Source organism: Hyperolius riggenbachi, chromosome 2 (assembly GCF_040937935.1).
Source record: "Hyperolius riggenbachi isolate aHypRig1 chromosome 2, aHypRig1.pri, whole genome shotgun sequence".
Classification (NCBI taxonomy): domain Eukaryota; kingdom Metazoa; phylum Chordata; class Amphibia; order Anura; family Hyperoliidae; genus Hyperolius; species Hyperolius riggenbachi.
In genome coordinates, this window is record NC_090647.1 from 342,043,875 (window position 1) to 342,071,871 (window position 27,997).

Consider the following 27,997-nt stretch of genomic DNA (forward strand, 5'->3'; position numbering starts at 1 on the left):
AAAAGACTTTTAGCTTACCAGCAGTGGCATAGCTAAGGAGCTGTGGGCCCCGATGCAAGTTTTACAATGGGGCCCCCCAAGCACTCTATACAGAGCAATTGATACAGCAGACCAAAACCTGCCAATGGCAACTACAGTGTCAGAGGTGCAAGAAGGGGATGGGATGGGAAACAGTTTGTTAATGATTGCCACTATTCAAAGTATCTAGAGAAGTATCTATTCAAAGTATCTAGAGAAGTGATTGGCAGTTATAATTATATAACTTTTTTTTTTTTAATAAATTAATTTACAATAGTAAAGGACATACATCGTATTAAAGGTGAAGGGGGGAAAAAACAGATACTCTGCTAAGGTGAGGGAAGGCTCTGGGTCCTATAGAGCCTTCCCGATCGCCTCACGGTCCTCGCGTTCCCCCGCAGGACCCCCTGTTAGCAGTCCACGACCCATGGGTCGCAGACTGCTCTCTTCCGCATTGGGCTGGCTCCAGGAGTCTTCGGAAGCACTCGAGCTTCCAGCGCCACCGGTCTTCAGGAGCCAGAGTGAGTCCGCAGACTTCAAAAAAGTCTCTCGCAGCGGGAGATCCAAACGGCGGAGCCAGTGGGGGAACAAGGACATCGTGAGGAGAACAGGAAGGCTCTATAGGACTCAGAGCCTTCCCTCTCCTTAGGTAAGTATCTGTTTTTTCCCCCTCTTCCTAAATATAGATAAGAATTACATGTTTGTTTAATGATCAAGATAGGTAAATGAATTTAGAATGATGTTGAAAAGGTTTGTGATACTAACTCTTGCTTTAGGTCATTGAACTGCTTGTAGAGGACATCGTCATTCCACTCGTATGGCGCAATCTTGTGCTCACTTATGGTGGCAAAGGCATATATGAGATGAGTGCAGAGCTGCGGGTCAATATTCCTTGGCATGAACTTTGCAGGTTCTGGCCGATACTGTGACCAGTTTGTAAAGTAACAAACCAGCTTGTAGGTAGAACCTAGAAAGGGCAAATTATCACAATTGGGAATATCATAAATTGACAAACGCTGCTATATATATTAGAACGAAAAGACATATTAATGTAACTCCCAGATAGTGTTAGTATACTGATCTTAGTGAAAAGTGTTTGCCAACAGACTATGACTGAAAAATGTTAAAACACTTTTGTGCTTTTAAACTACCAACATGAAATGCTACCTAAGGAGACCTTGAAATAAGTGTCCAGCAGCAACATGCAGTACAGGTGATGCAATGCCATCTATGCAGCCTCCTTACATACCCATTGTGGATGCTGCCATTGGGTCAGGAACAGTCTCCTACAGTTGTTGTAACAGCACTTGGAGTGGATTTACAAGTGGATTTACATTGTCACCATATAAGGCAGGTGGCTGCGATTGGGCCATTACTGTCTCAACATTTTGGATATACTTCCCTCCAGAATATCACAAACATGCAGAATCAGCTGCAGTTTTCACTCTAGCAGGGGATGAACTTCCATCTATATTTGCATGAGCAAGATGCAGGACACATGTAAATTTGTCAGTCAGGCCTACGGTAGTTCACATTATAAATTGCCAGCGCAATCTCAAGCGCTGAGCAATTTTGTTAGCGATTTTGTAAGCGCTTTTCTAAGTGCTTTCAGAGCGATTTTCATGTTTTTTCTAAGCGCCTTTGTGTAGCGATGTTTTTTTCACTTCCTGACATCAAGTAGGAAGTGAACTCTTTGACCTGGAAATGAATAAATACAATGTATTTATTCATTAAAGCGCTCAGCAAATCGCTTTTTCAAGCGCTTAGCGATTTTGCTATACTTTCTATTGAATCACAAACGTTCTGAAAATGGTGGAGGAGCCATGTTTGCAATTGGATAGAAAGCTCATCGCTTACATGAGAATACTCACATAAGCTAACATTGCACAAGCTCTTTTAGGTTTCTTGCACACTACACATGTTTCTGATTTTTTATACGTCCGATTTTGGATTCCGATTAAAAATCTTAGCAGCATGCAGTACGTTTTTAAATCGGAATCCAAAATCGGAATCTCATGTAGTGTGCAAGAGGCGATTTTTAAAATTGCCAGCGCTTAAAAAGAAGCAAAATCGCTCATAATGTGACCACCCCTCATAGGCCCATATGCAATTACATCTTTGGCTCCCTTTCACACTGTGCATGTTGTGCTCAAATTCCAACGCAGTGGTGTCAATAAATCGCCTCACCCGTGCGATGCAAAGCTTACAGTGAAGCTTACTGCACATTGAACGTATGCTTCACTGCAACATTGCATGCTGTTATTCCGATGGAATCTGCTGCACCGCACCTCTGATGCAACAATGTGAGCGCACCATAGACATAATAATTGCATGACGTTGGGATGAAGTGTGAAAAGTACCTTACTCCAGAGTTTTTCTCTTAAGTGATGTTTTAACAATGTGTAAATAAAATGCATTTTAAATCACCAGCAAACAAGAAAATACTCAAAATAATTTTGATAGCACTTTTTCAATTGCAAAATGCTGAACAATTATCTCCTAAGAGATAAGTTTTCTCCTAGTGAACATATTTCATCTTCTGTTTAAAATAACTTTCCAGCACTTTGCATTGATAAGATGTTAAAAAATAATCTGTGAGAAAAAGGGAATTGGATCGGCCCATTGTCTTTAAAGAGGTACTGTCGTGAAAATAACGTAATTAATAAATTTTTTTTTTTTTTTTTTTTTACAATATTCATTTATAGATTTACATTTTTACATTCTGAAATGTAACATGGGGGGACGTACGTAATGTTCATGTCTGAGAGTTCTATGCACACAGGGAGATATTGCTAGCTTGGCAGTTGAAAAAATGCAACAAGGTCCACACACAGACCGCAAACTGTCAGGACCTTGGTCATGACATCACACTGTGGGAGGGGGCTCACGACAATATCAGCTATACTGACCCCCATGATGCTCTATTTGAGAAAAGGAAAATATTTCTCGTGGGAAAGGGGATATTGGCTTCTGATTAAAATGAAGTTCAGTCCTTGGTTAGAGTTCCTCTTTAATGCAATTTGTATGCTGTCTTAAAATAAAGTATTTGTACCATTTTTAGCTTTGGATGGGCGTGCATTATTTATGCCTTTTTGTTCTGTCCTCTAAGTTCTCTAGTGCCTTAATAGTTTCCAGTTAGCAGACGGAGGTCTTATAACTGCTCAGCACCTACTGTCTGTGAAACTTGCCTCCTCCTATAAAAACACATGGGCCCAGATGCAATTCACTTTTTCTCCTGAGTTTTCTCCTGGGTGATAATGTTTTATCTTCTATTTAAAATAACTTTTTAGCACTTTGCAATTGAAAAAGTACCAAAAAGTAGAAGAATAAGTACTACCAACATTATTTTGAGTATTTTCTTGCTTGCTGGTGGTTTAAAAGACATTTTATAGACACATTTGAAAACATCACCTAGAAGAAAAAGTAAATTGCATATGGGCCATGGGGTCATACGCAATTAACTTTTTCTCCTGAGTTTTCTTGTAGGAGATCATTAACTTTTCAGCACTTTACAATGAACAAGTACCACAAAGTTGGTTAAAAAGTACTATCAAAATTATATTGAGTAATTTTTTTGCTTCTTGGTGGTATAAAAGGCATTTTATTGACAAGTTTTTAAATAGCACCTAGGGGAAAAAAGCATATGGGCCAGGGACCCTTCAATTCACTTTTTCTACTAATTTTTTTCCCAGTCGATATTTACACTCCTTATTAATAAAATTCATTTTAAGACACCAGCAAACAAGAAAATACTCAGAGTGGTTGTGACTGTATTTTTCCACCTACATATTTATTTTAATTGCAGAGTGCAAAAAACGTTATTTTAAACAGAAGATGAAAACTTAGCAGACAAAGTGAATTGAATAAGGACTATAGTACTGTAATGCAGAAAAATCAGTCTGGTATCTTCCTTCTACTTGAGGTGTCACATGATCACACCTGATTGTCCTACCCACCAGTAGGGATGGAAATCTTAGGAGAACTCATGGAGAAGCATGTGATCAGTTTGATCAGCTGATAGATTTGTAAGGCTCTGATTTGCTGGTCATGATCATGGGTTACAACAGGAAGTCATAACAGCAAATCAGAACCTTGCAAATCTATCAGCGGATCAAGTTGATCACATGCTTCTCAATGAGTTCTCCTAAGCATTGTCATCCCTACCCATCAGTTGAATCCAGAGATTGTTTTTCTCCCTAGGAAATTTAACCTGCACACAGAGCAGGACCCCTTATGTACAATAAGAGAATCCCAAATCACTGCACTAAATTGCTCATCCCAGTTATGAAGTTCCCACAGAGGAACTGCTGAAATAAGAGGTACATTACCATCTTCCGTACTTTTCCTTTTCTTGTATGAAATACTGGCAGTCTTTAAAGGACCACTACCGCAAAAAAAATGTAAATTTAAAATACATGTAAACACATACAAATAAGAAGTATGTTTCTTCCAGAGTAAATTGAGTTATAAATTACTTTTCTCCTATATTGCTGTCACTTACAGTAGTTCGTAGAAATCTGACAGAACTGACAGGCTTTTGACTAAAAGCACTCCCTGGAAAAGATCTATACAAAGATACAGGCTACCCCCTGCCTGTTTGCACACTATTCTGGCAGTTGGACTGAGCAACTGACGTTCAAAGTGCTTTTGAAAATAAAAGAACACCCTGAGAATCCCCTATGAGGAGATGGGCTAGTCAAAAACCTGTACGTTTTTTTTTTTTTTACATAATTTTTATTTTTCAAAATGTTCTTATCCAAAATTGTACACATAATTTCATCTTTCAGTAATAAAAAGAACCTTTACTTATTGCAACAAGTATAGATTCCAACTCTTTCTTACTTATTCGCCTCATTTCTATGCCTAGAGTATAAATTATCCCCATTCCAATCTTCTCTCATAGCTCAAAGGCAACTGTGGCATTGCTTCAACTCTTCAATTTATTTCTATCCAAGTCTAATTCTGCTACAATGCTACTTCCTCTGGGGCTCCCTCTTTTCTCCTCAGCTTACTAGGAGGGGACTCCAAGGTTTAAATCTCTAATACCATAACAATCATTCATCTGATTCTAATGGTTAATTTGCATATATTCAGCAGTGATGCCTTGGGAGACATCTCAAACTCACTCCAACCTGAATTATCGCAAATTCTTTCTGTTTTAAGAAAGCAAACTTTTGTTTTTCTTAACATCTTAGTAAGGGGGCTTTTAGGACCATTGTAGTCCCTTACACACTCCAATGAGTTCTGGGTCACCATGAGCTTGCTGGTTAGTCTGTCCCTCTCGGTGTTACAAGCCCTACTGCATAGAGCCAAATTAATCCATGCCATGCACTGATGAGCATCAAACAATCCAAAACAGTCTGTGGCTTCTAGGACTTTTGGCGAAGATCAGGTGGAGGATATTTACTTGGACTTGGCACGAGGGGTATTCTAAGGGTCCTCCTTGTGGGGGCCCTGGATAAACGGGGAGAGGATGGCAGCTGCGTCGAGTGGAGGAGGTGGAGGAGGCATGCCAAAACTGCGGAACTCAATTCGCTTTGTCGTAAAGACGGATTGGAGGAGACATGGACCGAAGGCGTTCATCGATAAGGTACTGGTGGAGGGGTTGAAGCTGAATAAGAGCAAGATGTTTGCAATACAAGATTTCCCAGGACAAGGGGCCTATGATATCACAATGCATAATGAGGAAGATGCGCTAAAAGTGCTGGCAGATTATAGAGAGAGCAGGGAAGATTATGTTAATTGGTTGGAGTCGGTCACGCCATTATTTAATGAAAAGGCGAGACAGATTTATGTGCATATGTACAATCCTTTCGTGGAGCCAGATGTGGTCAGGCTGCTCATGCTGCGATATTTTGAGGATGTGAGCTATGCTGAAAAAATATACAATCACATAGGAGTATACAGAAGCAAAATGAAGTTTATTGTGAAGTTCAAGAGGCAGGAGGGGTGCTGGCATGATGTAGTTCACCCACCCCCTGTCTTCTCTATTGCCGGGGAGAGAGGTTATGTCACGTATCCTGGGCAGCCTCTCTACTGCCGGAGGTGCTATATGTTTGGGCATGGAACTGGAAGTTGTGTCTCGGAGGAGCGGTGCAGACATTGCAAGGAGCCAGTGCACCCTGGCTCCAGCTGCAAGAAGGTGAAAGTGTGTGACCTCTGTGGTGTGGGCGGCCACTTGGCCAAAGATTGTGAAAAGCGTGGTAAAACAAGGATTTACACGTATGCTGCTGCCGCTGGTTCTTATGGTAGGGGCAGGAGGTGGTCACTGGCTCCCCGTGTGGAGCCCCGGGACTCTGAGGCTGTTACTGAGACCCCCCTTACTGATGCAGCTGGAGAGGGCACCAGTGTAGTCCATATGGGCCTAACCGCTGCTGAGACCCCCCCTGGCCCCCCTGTGGATGAAGTAACTGATTCCCAGATGCTGCAGGCAGAGGAGTTGCCAAAGCAGCAGCGAATAAAGAAAAGAAAACTGGGTGAGGATATGGATGAAAATGATGATGCTGTGGGGAGTGGGGGTGAAGAGGACGCCGTGCCTCTGTCTGCAGAGTTTCCCTCTGATGTGCAGAAGGCTGCCGGTCCTGCCTGTAAGAAGGCTGCCGCTGCCAAGTCTGCAGCGAGCAGGACAGGAGAGGCCGATGTATGTGCTGTGACTGAGGTTGCCCCGAGTCCCCCCGCTGTGGAGAGTCAGGCTGGGGCTGTGCAGAGTGAGATTGTGGAGGAGACCCCCCCGGAGCAGCTCCCCGAAGATGTGCCCAGCTCTCCAGCAGAGCGGGATTCCCCTGGCGCTGGTGACGTCATAAGCTCAGTTTCTACTGAGCGGGACCCGCAGCGTGAGCCTGGAGAGTGTGCTGAGGCTTCTCCGACCCCTGCCACCAGTACCGAAGCCTCCCCCGTGCTTCTCGTGAGCCAGGCAGAGGTTCCTGATGTCTGCACAGACCCCCAGCGGCCTGCCATGGACGCTAGTAGCCGCAGGTCTGCTGGGAGCAGTAGTGCCACAGTTCCTGGAGCCGGCTCAGCCGGCGAGAACAAGAAGAATGCAGGCGGGGAAACAGCTGTGCAGTCAGCTGACCCCCTGCACAATCCTAAGCCCGCCCCTTCTTCTGCTCTCTCGCAGAAGACTCTGCCAGCACATTCTAGCCCTGTGAAAAGCGCAGGGAAAAAGACAAAGACTGACACTGCTGTGGGGAGTTTCCAGCAGGGGACTCCCTCACTTCCCTCCAAAAATAACAGCTCCCCAAATTCAAATAAAGGAGGGAAATCAGCCAGCATGATGTCAGAGGAGGTGGGAGGAGGTTATGCAAATGAGGAGGAGGAGTGTGAGATGGACATAACAGACCCTGGGAAGGTGGAAGGGGAGAAAGAGGTGGTGATAGAAGAGAGTGACAGTGATTATCCACTACCTTATCAAGAAAGAAAAGAGGCTGTGACAGAATCAGAGAGTGATGATACCCATGTGGCAAAAATGCGTATTGTCAGTGACATTTCTGAGGGAGAGTTAAAAGTTGACATGACGCAGTCTCCTGTACCCACTAGCTGGGAAAACACTAAACCATCTAGGAGGATTAACCCAGAGGCGCCTGGGCCGAGTGCTGCTGGAGATTCTGGTCCAGAGGACTGGAATATGGCGGAGTCAAAAAAACAAAAAAGAAAGAAAAACAGAAAAGGAAAGCAGGAGCCCGCAACAGTGGGCTTAAGGAAGAGTCCCAGGGCATCCAAGAAGTGATGATGGCTGAGTGTAGGGTGCATAACACGTGGTGTCTTTTGGTGATGGTGCTGTCCCTGCTGTCTGTAAATGTGAGGGGGATCGGCTCCTCATACCGCCGGGCTGCAGTCCTGCAGGACCTTGCAAATTTTAGGGCGGATATTTTTTGTCTGCAGGAGTGTATATTGAAGACGGTACCAGGCTCTGGGGAATGGGCAGGGGGCAATGCCATCTGGTCCCCTGCCTGCCAGAGTAGGAATGAGGGCATTGGCGTGCTGTTTAATAACCCAGGCATAAAGGTTTTGTCACATGCTGTCATCATTCCGGGAAGGATGATGGTTGTGAATTTTGATTTTTTTGGTTCCCAGTACCGTCTTTTTAACTGTTACGCTCCTGCAGACAAAAATGAGAGGGCGGAGTTTTTGGAGGTGCTCAAGTTCAATCTGCCAGGCCGCATTAAGACCATTGTGGCCGGCGATCTGAACTGTATAAGATCGGTTGGGGATCGAGTGGGGTCAGGAGAGACCAAGCTGGACTCCACCAGTAGGATCCTCAACCAGATTGTGACAGATTTTGGACTGCAGGATGCAGCTTTGGCGGCAGGCAGTAGGGACAGGGAATATACTTACTTTTCGGATACGGGCACGGTTAAGTCACGCATAGATTACTTTTTACTTTCTAGGTATGTGTTGGTTTCTGCTGTCTCTTATCACCAGGTCACTTTTTCTGATCACAGAGCCATTCTTTGTTCCCTGGAAACGTCGGAGAGAGTGGTGTTTGGGAAGGGAGTCTGGAAGTTGAATGTGGAGTTGTTGGAGGATGTGGACGTACTTGAAAGATTTAGGGTGGAGTATGCAGGATGGGTGTGTAGGAAGAGAGGTTTTGTGGATTTGTTAGAATGGTGGGATTGGGCAAAGAGGAGGATTTCTGGCTTTTTCAGGAATCTGGCGTATGAGAAGAGGTGTTTGCAGAGAGAGGAGGAAGAGAAGTGGAAAGTGAGATTGCAGTATTTGGTGAAGATGAAGGAATGGGGGTATGAGGTGGAGGAAGAGTTGGAGGAGGCAAGACAGCGAATGAAGGGGATGTTGATGGAGCGTGGGAAGAGGATTGTGTATCAGGCGAAAGTGAGAGATTTGGAAGAGGGGGAGTCTTGCTCCCGGTTCTTCTTTAAGAAGGTGGTGTCCAGTAGGGATGTGTTAGAGTCAGTGGTGGTGGATGAGAAGGAAGTAGTTGGTTCTGAAGTGGTGGAAGAGGTGCAGAAGTTTTATGTGGATTTGTATGGAGGAGGGAATGTTGTGTCAGATGTGGAGATGGAAGAGTATTGTGATGAGGTGTTGGAGGAGTGTTTGGATCCGTTGGAGGTACAGCAGTTGAAAGAGTCGGTGGCCACGGAGGAGGTATGGGCGGCAGTGGGTGCCATGCAAACAGGCAAGACTCCAGGGAAGGACGGGCTCCCAGTGGAGTTTTTTAGGTGGGCCTGGCCTATCATTGGTGGGGAAGTGGTGGAGGTGGTCCAGGAGGTTTTTTCTTCTGGACGGTTGTCCCCATCAATGCGGGAGGGAGTCATCACCCTGATTTATAAGAAAGGAGACAAAAAATTGATAAAAAATTGGAGGCCGATTTCGCTGTTGAATGTGGACTACAAGATAGTGGCGAAATTGGTCGCAAACAGGTTAAGGAGTGTGATAGCATCTATGATTGGAGAGGGGCAGACCTGTGCGGTCCCCGGTCGAAGAAGCGCCGATAACCTGGTTTTGTTAAGGGACATGATAAGTTTTTCACAGGAAAATAAAGCGCCGATGGTCATTGAGGGTATCGATTTGGAAAAGGCATTTGATAGAGTATCACACTCCTTCCTGTTCGGGGTGATGGCAAAATTAGGGGTCCCTGATTGTCTCCTGAAAGTTATTAGAAGTTTTTACACTGGAATTTCGAGCCACGTCTTGGTAAATGGGGTTTTGTCCAGGTCATTCCCCGTTTTGTCCGGAGTCAGGCAGGGGTGTCCACTGTCGCCTATGGCTTTTATTTGTGTGGTGGAGCCTTTGCTGAGGTATGTCCAACGGGACAAGGTGGTGAAAGGATTTGTTGTGCCAGGTGGTGGTGGAGAGCAGGTGAAGTATTTGGCTTATATGGATGATGTGGCATTTGTGGGTGGGTCGCAGGCTGATATTGATAGGGTGAATTTGCATGTGAAGGTGTTTTGTGGAATGTCTGGAATGGCTGTGAATTGGGAGAAGTCCCAGCTGGTTTCCTTCGGGAGGCCTGTACCTTTGAATGTGGAGAAAGTGCCGGTGAGTCAGGAGATCAAGGTGTTGGGTGTGGTGTTTGATGCAGAGATGAAAGGTAGAAAGACTTTGGATGAGGTGAAAGGGAAAGTGGTAAGAAAGTTGAACTTGTGGAGGTTGCGGAAGTTGTCTTTTTCAGGGAAAGTGTTGGTGGTGAAAGCTGTGATATTGCCGTTGTTGTTGTACTTCTGTTTGGTCTTGCCTCCTGGCAAAAGATGGATGCAAGAGGTGCAGAGAATGTTGTTTGTCTTCTTCTGGGGTTCAAAGATGGAGAGGGTGGCACGGGTGACGGTTCACAAGGGTGTGTCTCTGGGTGGTTGGGATTTCCCTGATGTTGCTTCTTTTTTGTCTCTGCACTATCTGGTGTCTGTCCGTAGAGTATTGGAGTCAGAGGGGAGGGTGAAGGATTTTGTAAGATACTTGGGAGGATGGTTGTGGAACAAGTTGGGATGGGTTGCTAAGGACCTGAGCAAGCCTGTTGCATTCACAACCACGCTATGCTATCAAAAGGTTAAAGAAATTCTGTACAATTTCAATATGACAGGAGCAGCCTTGGCGGATATAAATAAACAGAACATAAAAAAATGGATCACAAGAAATGATATAATATGTTATATAAAAGGAATGACAAGTGCACAAGCAGAGACAATATGGAAAAGAATGAACATTAAAGGAACAACAAACAGACAAAAAGATGTGGTGTGGATGTCCCTGGTATCAGCACTCCCTACTAGGGTTTTTTGCAAAAGGAGGGGTATGACTCCCTCAGGAAGGTGCCCAAGAGAAGGGTGCGGAGGGGAAGAAGATGTGGATCACGTTTTTTGGGAGTGTGATTTTGCAAGGGATTTTCGGAGGAAGTTGGGGTTTTTTTTAGAGGTGGTGGTGGAGGTTAGGGGCACATCTCTTTTAATGGTGATGGGTGGAGTGTCACTGGGTGCAAAGGAAAAGGATAGGAAGGGGTGGATCGTGTTTTCTGTATTCAAGGAAGTTCTGTGGGATGCAAGGAATCTAATTGTATTCAAGAAGGAGCAGTTGTCATTGGAAGCAGTATGCAATTTTTTCTTGGCGAGATTGTATGTGGTGTATTTGGCAGATAAAAAAAGTGTTGGAGAGGAGAAGGCTCAGGAATGTTGGAAACAAAAAGAATGGAGCTCATTGATATAAAAAGTGAACAGATTTAATAAAGGCCGGTATGATGATTTAATTATGAAGGATGGGCAATATCGCTGCCAACCTGATGGAGAGATCCGCGTGATGGCTGGTTTTTAAGTGATTTTAATCTGAAAGGCCAAAAAAAAAAAAAAAAAAAATCCGAAACAGTCTGTATGCATGTTGGATTATTATGGCTCTGTACAAATTAACAAGCTGACATATCATTGCATTCCAGCGGTTCTGGAGGTGTGTTTAGCTTCTAAGGGTACAATGGTTAATTTGCATATATTCAGCAGTGATGCCTTGGGAGACATCTCAAGCTCACTCCAACCTGAATTATCGCAATTTTTTTCTGTTTTAAGAAAGCAAACTTTTGTTTTTCTTAACATCTTAGTAAGGGGGCTTTTAGGACCATTGTAGTCCCTTACACACTCCAATGAGTTCTGGGTCACCATGAGCTTGCTGGTTAGTCTGTCCCTCTCGGTGTTACAAGCCCTACTGCATAGAGCCAAATTAATCCATGCCATGCACTGATGAGGATCAAACAATCCAAAACAGTCTGTATGCATGTTGGATTATTATGGCTCTGTATAAATTAACAAGCTGACATATCATTGCATTCCAGCGGTTCTGGAGGTGTGTTTAGCTTCTAAGGGTACAATGGTTAATTTGCATATATTGAGCAGTGATGCCTTGGGAGACATCCCAAGCTCACTCCAACCTGAATTATTGCAAATTCTTTCTGTTTTAAGAAAGCAAACTTTTGTTTTTCTTAACATCTTAGTAAGGGGGCTTTTAGGACCATTGTAGTCCCTTACACACTCCAATGAGTTCTGGGTCACCATGAGCTTGCTGGTTAGTCTGTCCCTCTCGGTGTTACAAGCCCTACTGCATAGAGCCAAATTAATCCATGCCATGCACTGATAAGGATCAAACAATCCGAAACAGTCTGTATGCATGTTGGATTATTAGGGCTCTGTACCAATTAACAAGCTGACACATCGTTGCATTCCAGCGGTTCTGGAGGTGTGTTTAGCTTCTAATGGTACAATGGTTAATTTGCATATACTCAGCAGTGATGCCTTGGGAGACATCTCAAACTCACTCCAACCTGAATTATCGCAAATTCTTTCTGTTTTAAGAAAGCAAACTTTTGTTCATCTAATTCATATACACCAACTCCCATTCCATCACCACCAACCTTCATCTCTCTATCCCGTACAGACAACAAAACAACAAGAGGGAAAAACAAAAAACAAAAACAAAAAAACCCACACACAGGACCTCTCCTTCCCCACTCCCCCCAAGGAAGACCCCGAGAGAGTCCAAGAGGCCCATATCTCCAAAATCCATGTCAACCAAGTGTCCAGGATACCCTATTCAACCAGGGCTTGTACATAATATTCTGTGTTTTTAAATACTATCCATTGAGCCCACGTTTTCCGGAACCTCTCCGACTGGCCATGCATCATAAGAGAGAGATCCTCCATATTTATGGTTTCCTCTACTTCCCGAATCCAGTCGCCTATTTTTGGGGGATCACCTGTCTTCCACTTTCTAGTAATTAATATCTTGGTTGCATTGAGCAGTTGCCTCTGGAGCATATTTTTTATACTTCTTAATACTCCATGAATTAACATGCAACAAGTAGAAAGCAGGGTCATCGGGACAGTCGTCCCGTCCTGTAAGTTCTGACATATTTCTCCACCTACATATTTCTCCTGCAACACACAAGAAAAGTAATGTATGTCTCATTTTACTCTGGGAGAAATGTACTTTTTATTTACATGTTTTTATGTATTTTACATTTTACAATTTTGTATGATCGTGGTCCTCTAAGAAAGCAGGTATCACCTATTAAAGCCTATTACACCTGCTACACAAAGCTTATTGAAACTAATTTCTCAATAACAAGCTTAAAATTCAACTTATTTAGCTTGGCCAAATTATTCGAACTTGCTTAAAATGCTTAGACATTTGATATGATGCTCTTTTGGAGAGAATTTGTAGGTATGAGCATTTTTTGACACATGGGCCCATATGCAATTAACATTTTCTCCTTGGTTTTCTCCTTGGTGATATTTTCAAACTTGTCAATAAAATACCTTTAAAACCACCAGCAAGCAAGGAAATGCTCAAAATAATTTTTATAGTACTTTTTCACCTGCTTTTTGGTACTTTTTAAATTGCATAAGGCTGAGCTATTTTAAAGTGACACTGAGGCGGAAAAAAGCCCTCCTGATAAAATCGATTGGTTGTGTAGTACCGATAATTAATAGAACATTAGTAGCAAAGAAAATAGTGTCATATTGTTATTTTCCGGTATATAGCTTTTTTTTATAATAATTCATCATTCTCTAATAATTGCAGTTTCCACAATACACTCAGCATTTTAAATGATTTCACAGAACAGCCTACTGACCCTTTGAACTTTTCTCTGCAGAAAAACCATAAACAAAGCAGAAACAATGAGAGACTCTTGAGATAATTGCTTCAAAAGACAGTGCTGTCCACAACGTTATAAAGTCACAGAGCTCACAGAAGCTCTTCTGCATAGATAACAACTGAAGTTTCTTAACTCTTCCTGTACTGGAAACAATATGAGACTACATATCTGTGCTAATAATGTTTTATTTATTAGCAGTACAAATCATTATATCATAAGTTTATTGTCACTTCAGATTCCCTTTAAATAGAAGTTGAAAAATATTCTCCTAGGAGAAAACTTAGGAGAAAATGTAAATTGCATATGGCCCATGGGCCTGTATGCAATTAACTTTTTCTCCTGAGTTATCTCCTAGGTGATATTTTTCAATCTTGTCAAGAAAATAAATGCGTTTTAAACCACCATTAAGCAAGAAAATACTAAAAATAATATTGCCAGTACTTTTTCCACCTTCTTTTTGACAGTTTTTCAGTTGTGGAGTGCTGAAAAGTCATTTAAACAGAAGATAAAAAATCTAGGCGAAAACTAAGGAGAAAAATGTAATTGCATATAGGCCATGGTATGGTACATTCTGGATTTAATCCCTCCCTAGCAGCATTGCAAAGGTTTTGCCTTTCTTTATACCCATTCTCCCACTCATAAAATTTGGCCGGTTTAAATAATATTTTTTTTCTGCTTCTACCATCTCTCTAAATGATCCATTTTGTATATGGCAAAAATCCATAAATGTGTTGTATATTATATAAATCTTGGTAGCCACCCTGGCGGTATGGACGAGCTGAGTTTGTCCAGGAAAAACATGCAAAAAGCTGCGCTCTACCATGCCGCCAGGGAGATTTCCTGTTTCTCTGCACCGCCCGCTGCACTTTTTACTGATCAGAGGGATTCCCCAGGATGGCTGGATGCCTGTCAGCACGCTGTGGGTAGCGATCTGTGCTACCCCCAGCATGCAGAACTAGCAACCAGCCACCCTGGGGAATCCCTGTGCAGCCAGCAGGGCAGAGAATGTGCTGGCTGTGTGCGGAATTCCCCTTTCTGTGTGGGCGGGTGGCTGGGTGTCCCTTCTGTGCGGGGGGGGGGGGGGGTGTTTCCCCTTCTATGCGGGCTGTTGGTGGCCTGCAGGGATCCCCCTTCTGTGCAGGGGGGTTCCCCTTCTATGAGGGCTGGTGGGGACCTGCGGGGATCCCCCTTCTGTGCGGGGGGGGGGGAAGGGTTCCCCTTCTTTGTGGGCTGGTGGTGGCCGGTCGGGGACTCCCCCTTCTGTGCGGCGGGGGGTGTCCCCTTCTATGCGGGCTGTGGGTGGCCTCTCTGCTCCTCCTCCCCCCCTCCCAATCCCCTGTGCCCCCCCTCCTCCGATCCCCATACCCCTTTCCCCCCCTCCCCCGGTCAGAAGCCCTGATCTACTCACCCCAGGCTGTCTCCTGCGCCGGCCGCGATGGACACCCTCTTCCTCCATCGGCGAAGTCCCGGTCTCTGTCGTTACACTTACGAGGCTCGGTGACATCACCAAGCCTCATAACTGTAATTACAGAGAACACGAGACTTCGCGATGGAGGAGGAAGTGCGCCGCTTCCGCCGCAGGAGACAGCCTGGGGTGAGTAGATCAGGCCTTCTGATGGGGGGGGGGGATTGGGGGTACGATGGATGGGGGGGAGGGAGGAAGAGGATGGAGAGGCCACCCACAGCCCCCATAGAAGGGGACACCCCACCGCACAGAAGGGGGAGTACCCGGCCAGCACCAGCCTGCGTAGAAGGGGAGTACGGGGGTCGGGGGCAGAGACACCCACAAACCTGGCTCCTCCATACACCTGACTCCCTAGACCTGGCAAACATCTGTCTCCTATATACCTGGCAAACATCTGTCTCCTATATACCTGGCAAACATCTGTCTCCTATATACCGGGCAAACATCTGTCTCCTATATACCGGGCAAACATCTGGCTCCTATATACCTGGCAAACATCTGGCTCCTATATACCTGGCAAACATCTGTCTCCTATATACTGGACAAACATCTGTCTCCTATATACAGGGCAAACATCTGTCTCCTATGTACCTGGCAAACATCTATCTCCTATGTACCTGGCAAACATCTGTCTCCTATATACCTGGCAAACATCTGTCTCCTATATACCGGGCAAACATCTGTCTCCTATATACCGGGCAAACATCTGGCTCCTATATACCTGGCAAACATCTGGCTCCTATATACCGGACAAACATCTGTCTCCTATATACAGGGCAAACATCTGTCTCCTATGTACCTGGCAAACATCTGTCTCCTATGTACCTGGCAAACATCTGGCTCCCCTATACATCTGGCTACACTTGGCTCACTATATACCTAGCAAAACATCTGGCTCACTATATACCTAGCAAAATATCTGGCTTACTATAAAACCTAGCAAAACATCTGACTCACTATATACCTAGCAAAACATCTGCCTACCTATATACCTAGCAAAACATCTGGCTACCTATATACCTAGCAAAACATCTGGCTACCTATACCTGGCTAATACATCTGACTACCTATACCTGGCTAATACATCTGGCTACCTATACCTGGCTAATACATCTGGCTATACATCTGGGTCTTATACTCACCATTGGCGTGCTGATCCCTCGCTGCGTACCTCTGATGGCTTCCCCAGTGCCTTCTTCCATGTCCCTTGGCGGATTTTGCTTCTCCCTCGGCGATCACATGTCCCCCATCGATCGGCGTTGATGACACCAGGGTCACACAGCGTCATCAACATCTTGCAGCAAACATTGTTTTTTTTTTTATTGAATTCAATACAATAACCTGTATGTAATTCAATATAAAAAAAAATTGATTGCAAACAAAAATGGTTGAAAATGATTGGAAATTAATTGAACCACTTTTTGCACGGAAATCCTGTGGAAATAAAAGGCCAGGGTGGTTATTAATTAAATGGCTAAATGACTTACCCAGCTGGACATGCAGCAGCAGGAATAGACCTGTGCAAGACATATAAACAGTTATGTAAGTACCGATAGTTCTGTGAACAGTTTGTGTGCTATTTTATGTCATATGCAAAACTGTATGCACATTATCATCAAATGCTCTCTTACCCGCCCAAAGCAGCATCTTCCTCATGTCTGTCTCGTCTCAGCACTGATAGGAGGTGGTTGGTTGGTACCTTTTATAGGGAGAAATAGCAGTAGCTGTGTGAGAGTTTCACAGGTGTTATTTTACATAACATGTTCAGTCACATATTTTAGAGATGAAAGCGCAATCATTCTGGCATGAAGAAAGAAATCACAATATTTGTGACATGGGACATTGGTAAATAGGATGCTAAGATGGCAGGTATTGTGAATTTAAACAGAATACCATCAACCACATACACACTAAATTAGTATATATAGTATGCGCATAGATCACTATGGTATTTTTTATTATTTAAAGGACAACTGAAGCAAGAGGGATGTGGAGGCTGCCATATTTATTTCCTTTTAAGAAATGCCAGTTGCCTGGATAGCCTGCTTATCCTCTGCTTCTAATGCTTTTAGCCATAGACCCTGAACAAGCATGCAGCAGATCAGACAAGATTAGCTGCATGTTTGCCTCTGGTGTACTTCAGACCCTATTGCATCCAAATAGATCAGCAGGGCTGTCAGGCAACGGGAATTGCTTAAGGAAATAAATATGGTAGCCTCCATATTCTTCTCACCTCAGTTGTCCTTTAAAGCAACACTGAGAGTGGGTTTTGCTACTAGAAAAACCTGCTGATTGCTTTGTCTGCTTTGTCTCTTCAGATTACCGTATATACAGAAAATAGTTGATCAGCAGGTTATTCCAACTGATATGTTCTCACACAAACCCTGTATCATGGATACTACTGGAAGCAGACATGTCCTGCACACACCAAATTTCCACAATAGTCTAATATATGTGTGCTGCGTGTTACAACCAGGACTAAAGGATATAATATCCAAAGTAAATCAGTTCTCCAATGCCAGTGTCAGACAATGAAAGGAGGAAAGGTAGCGTTCAGAGCAGCTCTCTCAGTGCTGGGATTTGACAGGTGTCTGTATCAGAAAAAGAAGAGCGCTTGTATGGTGCAATACCTTTAATTCAGTTTGCAAATTACAATGTAAAGTAATGCATGTACAAGATCGCACAAATTTGCAAGCGTATCTCACATGTCCAATATTCCACACCAGCCAGCGGGGGACATCAACAAGGGTATGTGGTAGGTCTGGAGTCCAGGCAAGCTCCGTGTGCTGGGTTATAATGACGACACGTTTCGACACGCCAGTGTGTCTTTGTCAGGTCAGGAACTTGTTAATGTCCCTCGCTGGCCACAATCGACATCCGAGGAGTGGATCATTGGGCATGTGAGATACACTTGCAAATGTTTGCAATCTTGTATGTGCATTTCGTTTGCAATTTGCAAACTGAATTAAATGTATTGCACCATAGAAGCACTCTCTTCTCTCTCCTTTTGCTGATACAGACACACCACATTTTCACTAGAAACATGCATGAGGGTTGGTTCGCATATTTCCATTGTGTTAATGTTTTACCACATATTCTATACTCTTTTTGTGTGGGTTTGTGCATTGGCATGTTGCTAACGCATTTAGCATTTTGTAAGCGATTTCATGAGCGTTTTCTGGCGATTTTGGTATCGATTTTAAAAAGTGTAAGCTTCTAGCCAGCGATTGTGATAGTGATTTGCGATTAGCGATTTTAATTATGATTGGTTGTTTCAAATTAATATTTTTTTACAGTTTGCAGTAATTTAAAATCGCGCACAAATCTCTATGTGTAGCGATTCATGAGCCCAAAATCCCAAAATGCTGCATGTCCTGTGATTGCGATTTTGCTAATCGCAATCGCTACTGTGGAATTTGTTACATTTATTTACATTGGCAGAGCGTTTAGGGAAAGCGCTAGCAATTTAAAGTGCTCCCTAAACTCTCAAAAAAGCGCTCCAGTGGGTTCCAGCCCTTGGAGTTGTTTCCCTTCAGCCTAGATGTATACAAGGTGGGAAAAGAGAGGGAAGAGAAGCAGGGGGCTCCCCAATGCAGGTGGGAACACAGTAATCAGTAGGAAAAATCTGAGCCTGCTTGTCCAAGATATGACATGAGAAGGCAAAGGATGGCTGAATGGACACCAGACTGGAGGCTGATACAAAATGAAGACACGGAATACTGGATTATCTACAGACACTGGAACATCATTGTGGTGCATCCTACCATGACCAAAGATACAGTCCACTATGCACCACCGGCCTGTCAGATAGACGAGTCAAATCAACAATTTCCAACAGGTACAATCTGATTTAGGATCGTTTTCTGATCAGTTTTGTATAGAAGTGATTGTAAAATAGATCATAAAAATGATCTGAAATCAGATCGAACCTGTTGGAAATGATCGATTCGATCCATCTTCCTTATGAAAAATAACATGGTGTGTACCCGGCATAAGACTGCAGAATGTGTTTGACCTGTCCCTGGTCAGGGTTTTATTTAAAAAAAAATGTAGTACAGATTTGCTGGATCACATAGGATGCCCCCACTGGAGATGCTTGCAGAGCTCAGGAACTCCTATAATAAGACTTGTGACACACTATGCCACAATGGTACTGTATCCAAAGGGACAGATCTGCTGTACTGCTGACGGGGTCTGTTGCAGGGTCTGCTGCCCCTCTGGATTGGAGGCATGCCACTCATCAAATGAATGGAAAAACATCTGCTGTCCAGGAAAATGTCTGCAGGTTGGATTTTTCCACAGCAGACCACAACAAACTGAAAAGAAGTGAGTGAAGGTGAACTGGCCCATAGATCATTGTAGTCTTTGAGTCAGCTGCTTTCCAGTCCATCAAAATGCAGTAGACAGTGTGAGCAGAGTCGGAATCAAGCCTACTCTGCAGGAAGTTGAATGTTCTCTCTGCAAGTATGTACATTTTTGTTTTTCTCATTAAAGGGTATGTCAATTTTCCTGAATATCCTCCCACACCACACAGACATACTGAGTTAAGTGGCATTCCCTTAAATTGGCCTACACTGTAGCATGGATCTTAGATTGAGAGCCTCTTTGACAGACAGTAAACGTTAAAAATAGTTTCTAGTTAAAGCTTTACAATAAAAATATCAGTCTGCTTGCAACATAAAGCATAAACAAATATTGAAGCTGTGACATGAACATGGCATTCTGGAGCACTGATTTAATTTTGACCTGTAAGTATTGAATTGGTATGGAGTGCCAGCAAGCAATCCCTAAGTTAAGTATTCCTATTAATTACACATTTATATCAGGATCTAGCGTGCAGTCAGAATCAGAGTCAAAACTGAAAAAAACAACACAAACTGACACATACATCAAAAAATATAATACACACCAAAACGTTTTCTGACCCTTTGCCTTACATTAGATTTTCTCATAGACTGTATACCTAAACTAGCAAACAGATCCCTTATAACCAATGATTATAACATTTTATATGTTAATGCATACCTTACCCAGTGTTAGATGTACTACAGGAGCTGTTTTGTTTTCAGCTATGAATACTACAAGAAAAATAAAAAGAACCGAAAAAGCTGAAATATATATGGGAAGCGCTTTGATGGATTTTAAACCTTGTGATCTTGCAGTCACAGAAAGTGTGTCATATACTATATTAATAGTTCCTCCAAATCCACCTACTACACAATGAGCCAGCAGTTTCACTCATCATTATTTTCAGAAATGTATTTTGTTTTTCCCTACAGTTCTCCTTTGAGTCTTCCTCTTGAAGTTCTGGCAACACAATCCTAGACGGGGTTTTTTTCTTGATGAGTTTGCGTAATGGTGGCCAGAATGTTTTCCCCTAATGATGCAATTAATCTGACTCTAAGTAGCTATGTTCAGGTTGTGTAAGGCCTAGTTCACAGTGGTCATTTGCGTTGCAGAATCATTCTGCATGTCAGCTCACTGCCTATTCAATTCTTTTTTCTTTTCAACTTTCTTATTATTAGCAAATTTAAAGAAGAATAACATGTACAAAATAGTGTCACACACATATGTGATTATACAGCATAATGGAAGTAGCAAAAAGTATAAACCATTAACTACGTATATGTGCCAGAACAAATTGCACATTTAAAAATAGGTAGGGTCGAAATTATACATGAAGTGTAGCCCAGTCGGCCCAGGGGTCCCAAATTTTATCAAATAGAGGGGTAGTTTCCCTTATAGTAGAGGTTATTTTTTCAGTGGTATAAATGGAGTGGACCTTATGAATCAATGCAGTCATCGACAAAGGAAGAGATCGCCAAGTTTTGGCCGGGAGTGTTTTAGAGTCACTGCATATTTGACCAAGGAGTTTATTTTGATATTTGGTCAATTGATGCTGCGGGTTATGAAATAGTGCTGACTACGGGTCTGGCTGGACCTGCACTCCTAGAAAATCAGATGCTAATGAAAAGCTGCATGCACAAAACTCTGATACCATCAGATAAGCCACCAACAATGGGCCTGATCAGCAGGAGCGTTGTACGCCCGAAAACATAAGTCCAAAGTGACAAGGCCCCATTTGGCAAGTTGGACTGGGGTTTGAAACCAATCATATAGGATTCTGTAACTACGTTTTCTGGTAACCGTATTTTCCTGCCCATTCATTTCTGTTTACTCATGTTTATTAAAAAGTACTTTCAAGTAATACAGACATTCAAACTGTTTGAAAAATAACAGTGCTTAACACTTGTAAATAAAACAGTAAACAATTGGTCAATCATGGCATGTCATATTAATAGCACAAATAAATTCAAAGAATGGATGAAATCTTTTGTCATTAGCATGAATTTTGCATATTAAAGATAGCCTATTGCATCTAACAACCTTACACTAAAAAGTTAACTGACAGAGAGCCGTCCCAGGGAATCCGACTCCGTGGCCCGGGGCGCCTTCTCAAGGCAAAGAAGAAATAAGTTTGGTAAGAAATATTATTATGATCAGTTTAGAGATCGAGATTCTTAAGTTAACGAAAAGGCTCTAGCAAGGAGGTCTGTGGGACTTCGATAGGTGATCCAGTCTTCCCATTTAGAGAGAAATTTATCTTGGGTACCTTCCAATGTATATGCTATTTTTTCCATTAAAAGGATTTGATCAAGTCTCGACAACAGGAGGTCAAAATTTATAGTTGGTAGTTTCCAGTGGAAAGCGATTAACCATTGTGTGGCACCTATAAACACATTTACTAAAGGCCTAAAAGGTTTTGGAACCTGGGTAGATGGCAAAAACAATAAGGCATTTAACATGTCAAATTTGAGCTCAATTTTCAAAACCTCTTTAACCTCCTTAGCGGTATGGACGACTTAATACGTCCATTACCGCCGGAGGTCGCCGCTCAGGCCCCGCTGGGCCGATTTGAATAATTTTTTTTTAAAACACGCAGCAAGCACTTTGCTTGCTGCGTGTCTCACCTGATCGCCGCCGATCCGCCACTGATCCGCCGCCGCCCGCCGCGATGCAGGGCCCCCCCAGGCGAGACCCCGTGCGCTGCCTGGCCAATCAGTGCCAGGCAGCGCTGAGGGGTGGATCGGGTCTCCCTGTGACGTCACGACGTCGCCATGGCGACAGGGGAAGCCCTAAAGGAAATCCCGTTTCAGAACGGGATTTCCTTATGGCTTACAGCGACGGCGGCGATCGGAGGGGTGGGAGGGATGCGTAAGGGTGGGGGCATCATGTAGCTAGCGCTAGGCTAGCTACATGATTGAAAAAAAAAAAAAAATTAAAAAATAGCACTGCACTGCCCCCTGGCGATCTTTAATAGAACGCTAGGGAGGTTAAGTAGAGCAGATTTTTTTGCCAAATGTCAGTTGCAATTGGGCATTCCCAGAAAATATGTTTAATAGTTCCTGTAGTGTTACACCCTCGAAAGCATAATGGCGAGGACTGAGGAAACATTTTCTGGACCCTATCAGGGGTGTAGTACCATCTAGTGGCCAATTTGTAGGCCGTTTCCTTTATAAGGTTAGACTTAGAGCTCTTGGCTATGTTACTAAAAATACTAGACCATTTATGATCTGAAAGAAGGGAACCCCAATCAGTCTCTCAATCTTGAACATGTTTGGGTTTCTCTTGTAATAAAGATTCTTGCAGGTGGTTATAGAGTCTTGAGATTATTCCTGTTGCAGTGTGTGGATGTAGGCAAATCTGTTCATAAAATGTGCCAATACGCTCAGGAGGGCTTAAAACTGGGGAGGAGAAGAAATGCCGTATTTGTGCATATCTAAAGATTTCAGTTTGTGGGATGGATCTATTATGGACAAAAAGTGAAAAGGGGATAAATGTGCTTATCAACCAAAACTTTCTGGCTATGAGCAAGTTGTTATCAATCCACCAATGGAATACTTCCGGGTTAGTTAAACCTGGCAAAAAGTTTGGATTGCCTAGGTATGAAAGAAGGGGGGGGTTTCACTGAGGCTAAGGAAAAACGAAATCGTATAGACTTCCTAGCCGTAAGTGCTGCCAAACAATTTTATTCAATTGGGAGACGGGTTGGGGAGTCAGTACCGGGTTCCACAAAAGGCCATTAAAAGAGTATGGTAGAATGGCTTATTGCTCAAATTGTACCCATAAGGGGGGAGAGATGGTATTATTCCACTGCGTGATTTTGGCCAGTCTGGCTGCTGGATAATAATACCAGATCTGTGGGACCGCTAGGCCTCCTGCGTGTTTGGGTCTATAAATGATCCTATTGCGAACTCTCAGGAGCTTGTTGTTCCAAATGAACTTATTAAATAGGATTTGAAACGCTAGGAGTTTTGATTTGGCAATAAATAACGGGAGAGCTCTAAAAATAAAAAGCAGTTTGGGAAGCAATACCATTTTCACTGCAATAATCCTACCTATCCAGGAAATTGGTATTGAAAACCACTCTTTTAATAAACTTGGTAAGAAGAGGGACAAGATTTTGTTCAAGAAGGGGGGCTAATGAGGGAGTTCGGATAACACCTAGGTATTTAAACTTACTAATATTCCAGGTTAAAGGGAAATATGCTTCTATCAATTTGTATGAACCCACTGGTAAATTAACTGGCATAGCTACTGATTTAAACATATTAACTTTGAGACCAGAGCTTCTCTCAAACATTTCTAGGATATGCAAAAGGGAAGGAAGGGATGTTAATGGCTGGGAAATAAAAAGCAAGACGTCATCAGCGTATGGGCTTATTTTATAAATAGAGTCTTCTATCTCATAGCCCTTAATATAAGGATCTGCGTTAATAGCTAAGGCAAGGGTCTCCATCATTATTGCAAAGAGCAAAGGGGATAATGGGCACCCCTGCCTAGTGCCCCTTGATACCCGAAAGAAATCCGAGTTGCCTCCTGGGATTCTAATTCTGCTCTGCGGTAGACTATATAGAGCTGCAATCGCAGTCATAAATGATCCTGTAAACCCCATAAAATCGAGAACAGATAGGTCCAAGACACAGAATCGAATGCCTTGTGGAGGTCAAGACTTAAAAGCATTAAACGGTTAGTTTTGAGTTCGGCATCCTGAATGATGTTGGTTACAAGCCTGATATTGTCAGTAGTTTGGCGACTAGGAATGAAACCCGTCTGTTCTCGAGATACAAGAGAGGGAATAATTTGAGCCAATCTCGCAGCTAATGCTTTAGTAAATATTTTCAAATCATTATTTATTATAGAAATTGGTCTGAAATTTTGTGGGAGAGTGGTATCAGTATCAGGTTTTGGTATTAGAGAAGTGTTGGCCAGAAGCATTTCCTCAAGAAATGGGGTGCCTTTTAGGACTGAGTTATACAACTTAACTAAGTGTGGGATTAAAATATGATCACATTTTTTGTAGTAAAGGGTAGAATAACCATCGGGGGCCTGGCGTTTTGGCAGTTTATAATTGCTTAATAGTATTTTTAATTTCTTGAAAGGTAAAAGGGGCATTGAGAAGGTAAATTTGCTCAGCAGTACGAGTAGGAATAGTTAGAGTATCTAGCCATTGTTGAGGGCGGGGTTCATCTGTGGCTTGAAAAAGTTTACTATAATAGGTCGTAAGTACAGATAGAACCTCTTTAGGGTGGGTCACTAAACGACCAGTATTATTTTGAATTTTATATGTGTGGGGAGGTCTGATATGAGAGGCTAGACGTCTAGCAAACATAGTGGAGCAGCTATTACCATGCAGCGTAGAGTTGGGCCGAACGGTTCGCCTGCGAACGGTTCCAGGCGAACTTTGGGGGTTCCCGTTCGCCTGCATCAGGCGAACTTTTGCGGAAGTTCGATTCGCCCCATAATGCTGTATTGAGCAAAATTTTTAGCCTCCATTTCACTGTCAGCAGACATGTTATTGTCAAACACACTGCTTTCAGTGTTAGAGAATCCGCCCACCCTCCCTTCCTTCAAGCTAGGTCCTTTATACCATTTGACTCAGTTGTCTGCCTACACTAATTAATTATGGGACAGCTGGTACACACTCTGCTAGGGAGATTTTAACTCCTCCCACCTCCCTTCTACCCTTCTACCTATTCCCTCCTCCCTCCTACCGGAGGGAGGAGGGTCTCTTCTGCCAGGGAATTATACTATTTTAAAAACCAGTATACATCATACCATAGCTGGTACATCATACCATAGCTGGGAATACATACATGAGTATACATCATACCATAGCTGGGAATCGAACCCAGATCTCACTGTGTGGTGGACACGTCACCCTAAGCACTGTACCACTACAGAAGTAAGTGAAGCTAGCCTAAAATTTAACATTTATGCTCAATGCAATAGAACCATTAGGTTGCTTAAAGGAGAACTGTAGTGAGAGGTATATGGAGGCTGCCATATTGATTTCCTTTTAAGCTATACCAGTTGCCTGGCAGCCCTGCTGATCTATTTGGCTGCAGTAGTGTGAATCACACCAGAAACAAGCATGCAGCTAATCTTGTCAGATCTTACAAAAATGTCAAACACCAGATCTGCTGCATGCTTGTTCAGGGTCTAGGGCTAAAAGTATTGGAGGCAGAGGATCTGCAGGATAGCCAGGTAACTGGTATTGCTTAAAAGGAAATCAATATGGTAGCCTCCATATACCTTTCACTACAGTTCTCCTTTAAAGGGAACCTTAACTGAGAGTGATATGGCTGTTTCCTGTAAACAATACCAGTTGCCTGGCAGTCCAGCTGATCTTTGTGACTGCAATAGTGGCTGAATCACACCCTGAAACAAGCATGCAGCTAATCCAGTCTGACTTCAGTCAGAGCACCTGATCTGCATGCTTGTTCAGGGGCTGTGGCTAAAAGTATTAGAGACACAGGATCAGCAGGCAATTCAGGCAACTGGTATTATTTTAAAAGGAAAAATTAGCTGCATGCTTGTTTCTGGTGTGATTCACACTACTGCAGCCAAATAGATCAGCAGGGCTGCCAGGCAACTGGTATAGCTTAAAAGGAAATCAATATGGCAGCCTCCATATACCTCTCACTACAGTTCTCCTTTAAGCAACCTAATGGTTCTATTGCATTGAGCATAAATGTTACATTTTAGGCTAGCTTCACTTACTTCTGTAGTGGTACAGTGCTTAGGGTGACGTGTCCACCACACAGTGAGATCTGGGTTCGATTCCCAGCTATGGTATGATGTATACTCATGTATGTATTCCCAGCTATGGTATGATGTATACTGGTTTTTAAAATAGTATAATTCCCTGGCAGAAGAGACCCTCCTCCCTCCGAATAGGTAGAAGGGTAGAAGGGTAGGTGGGAGGAGGGAGGAATTAAAATCTCCCTAGCAGAGTGTGTAGCAGCTGTCCCATAACTAATTAGTGTAGGTAGGCAAATGGTATAAAGGACCTTGCTTGGAGGAGGGAGGGTGGGAGGGTCCTCCAGCAGCGATTTGTATTTCACTCAATTAGGTGTGGCTCCAGGTATTAGAGCTTTTGAAACATGATAGAATTTTTTAAAACTTTGAAAGTTCGCCTCCCCATTGAAGTCTATGGCGGTTCGCGAACTTTTTCGCGAACCGAACCTTTCGCGGAAGTTCGCGAACCTAAAATCGGAGGTTCGGCCCAACTCTGATGCAGCATAAATCTAGCTTTAGACCAGCGGAGTGCTTTTTCTGAGGTATTGGTCAGGAGGGCTTTAAGACATCTACGCTTGTCTTGTATAATCTGAAACGATCTGAAACGCAGGTCCAGTGGGGTTTGCATAGTATGTTTTGTATAGGCTGGTTAGTTCTTTTTGTAGAGAGATTATTGCGGAAATACGTTCCCTTTTGCGTTTGGAGGCTAGTTCTATCAGTTTACCCCTAACTACCGCTTTATGTGCTATCCAGATTAAATGATCTGAAATATCCGGTGAAGCGTTGGTCTGAAAGTATTCGTGAAGAGTGGCTTCTAATTCAGAGGTGATTAGGGAGTCAGTTAGCAGGGAGTCATTAATTCTCCAGGAATAAGGGTGTTCTTCAATTCCCATCCCTGTGAGAGAGACCTTAACAAGACTGTGATCAGACCATACTGCAGGAAGGATATCTGCAGAGCAAGAGTTAGCCAACAGAACAGGGGATAAAAAGATATAGTCTAAGCGGGCTTCTGAGTTCCGTGGAGCAGAATGATAAGTGTATTCCCGTGCTCCCATATTGTGTGCTCTCCAACAATCTTGGAGTTGTAAATGCTCCAGCTTTTTAATTAGACGTTTAGAAAAGCAGCGGGTGTTTTGAGATGAGGTGCTGCTCCTATCTACTACAGATGTTGCAGTCAGGTTAAGGTCCCCCCCAACAATAAGAGTGGTAGAAGGAAGGCGGTCCAAAGTAGCAAGGGTTTTAATCAAGAAATCATTTTGGCCCTGGTTGGGGGCGTAAATATTAAGAATAATGACATCTTTACCTGCCAGGGAGCCGAAAATCAATACAAATCGACTTTCGGGGTCTTTATGAACGGAATGAATCACCCATGGCACTTGTTTCTTAATAAATATAGCTACACCTCTAGTTTTGTTTTGGTAGGTAGTATAATACACTGTGGGAAAGGCAGGATCAAAATATTTAGGTTCTTTGTCCGTTTGAAAATGAATCTCCTGCAGGAGTAGGATATCCGCTCCCATCTTCTTATAAAGAAGAAAGGCTGAGCGTCTCTTAACTGGGCAGTTGAATCCCTGGACATTGTGCGTAATAATAGATAATTTCCTAGCCATAGGGAATTATAGGATATGGCCACTTAGATAATTTGGAGAAAGAAGTAAGAATATAATCCTGCAGGAGCTCATTTTCATTAAAGAATCTCAATTGTGACTGCATCATCAAAAACAAAAGGAATATAACAGAGCTAACGATAAGAATATACCATAACATGCTCAGTTTTGACCGTAAACTTAAAGCTATAACCATAAACTTAAAAAAACACAAACTTTGCATGAGTGATCAAAGTA

At 43.0% G+C, this 27,997-nt stretch overlaps 1 protein-coding gene across 2 annotated transcripts in view; it reads right to left on the bottom strand.

The window, feature by feature from the left end:
• Nucleotides 1–27,997, bottom strand: part of LOC137546711 (chitotriosidase-1-like) — a 67,207-nt gene that overhangs the window by 21,110 nt on the left and 18,100 nt on the right. For both annotated transcript variants that reach the window (XM_068269476.1, XM_068269477.1), the window contains exons 2-4: nucleotides 16,703–16,770; nucleotides 16,559–16,588; nucleotides 784–985 (exon numbers count right to left, since the gene is read on the bottom strand). In XM_068269476.1, the coding sequence (XP_068125577.1) occupies nucleotides 784–985; nucleotides 16,559–16,588; nucleotides 16,703–16,727 (257 nt within the window). In that variant the 5' untranslated portion in view covers nucleotides 16,728–16,770. The remainder of the gene's footprint in view (nucleotides 1–783; nucleotides 986–16,558; nucleotides 16,589–16,702; nucleotides 16,771–27,997) is intronic.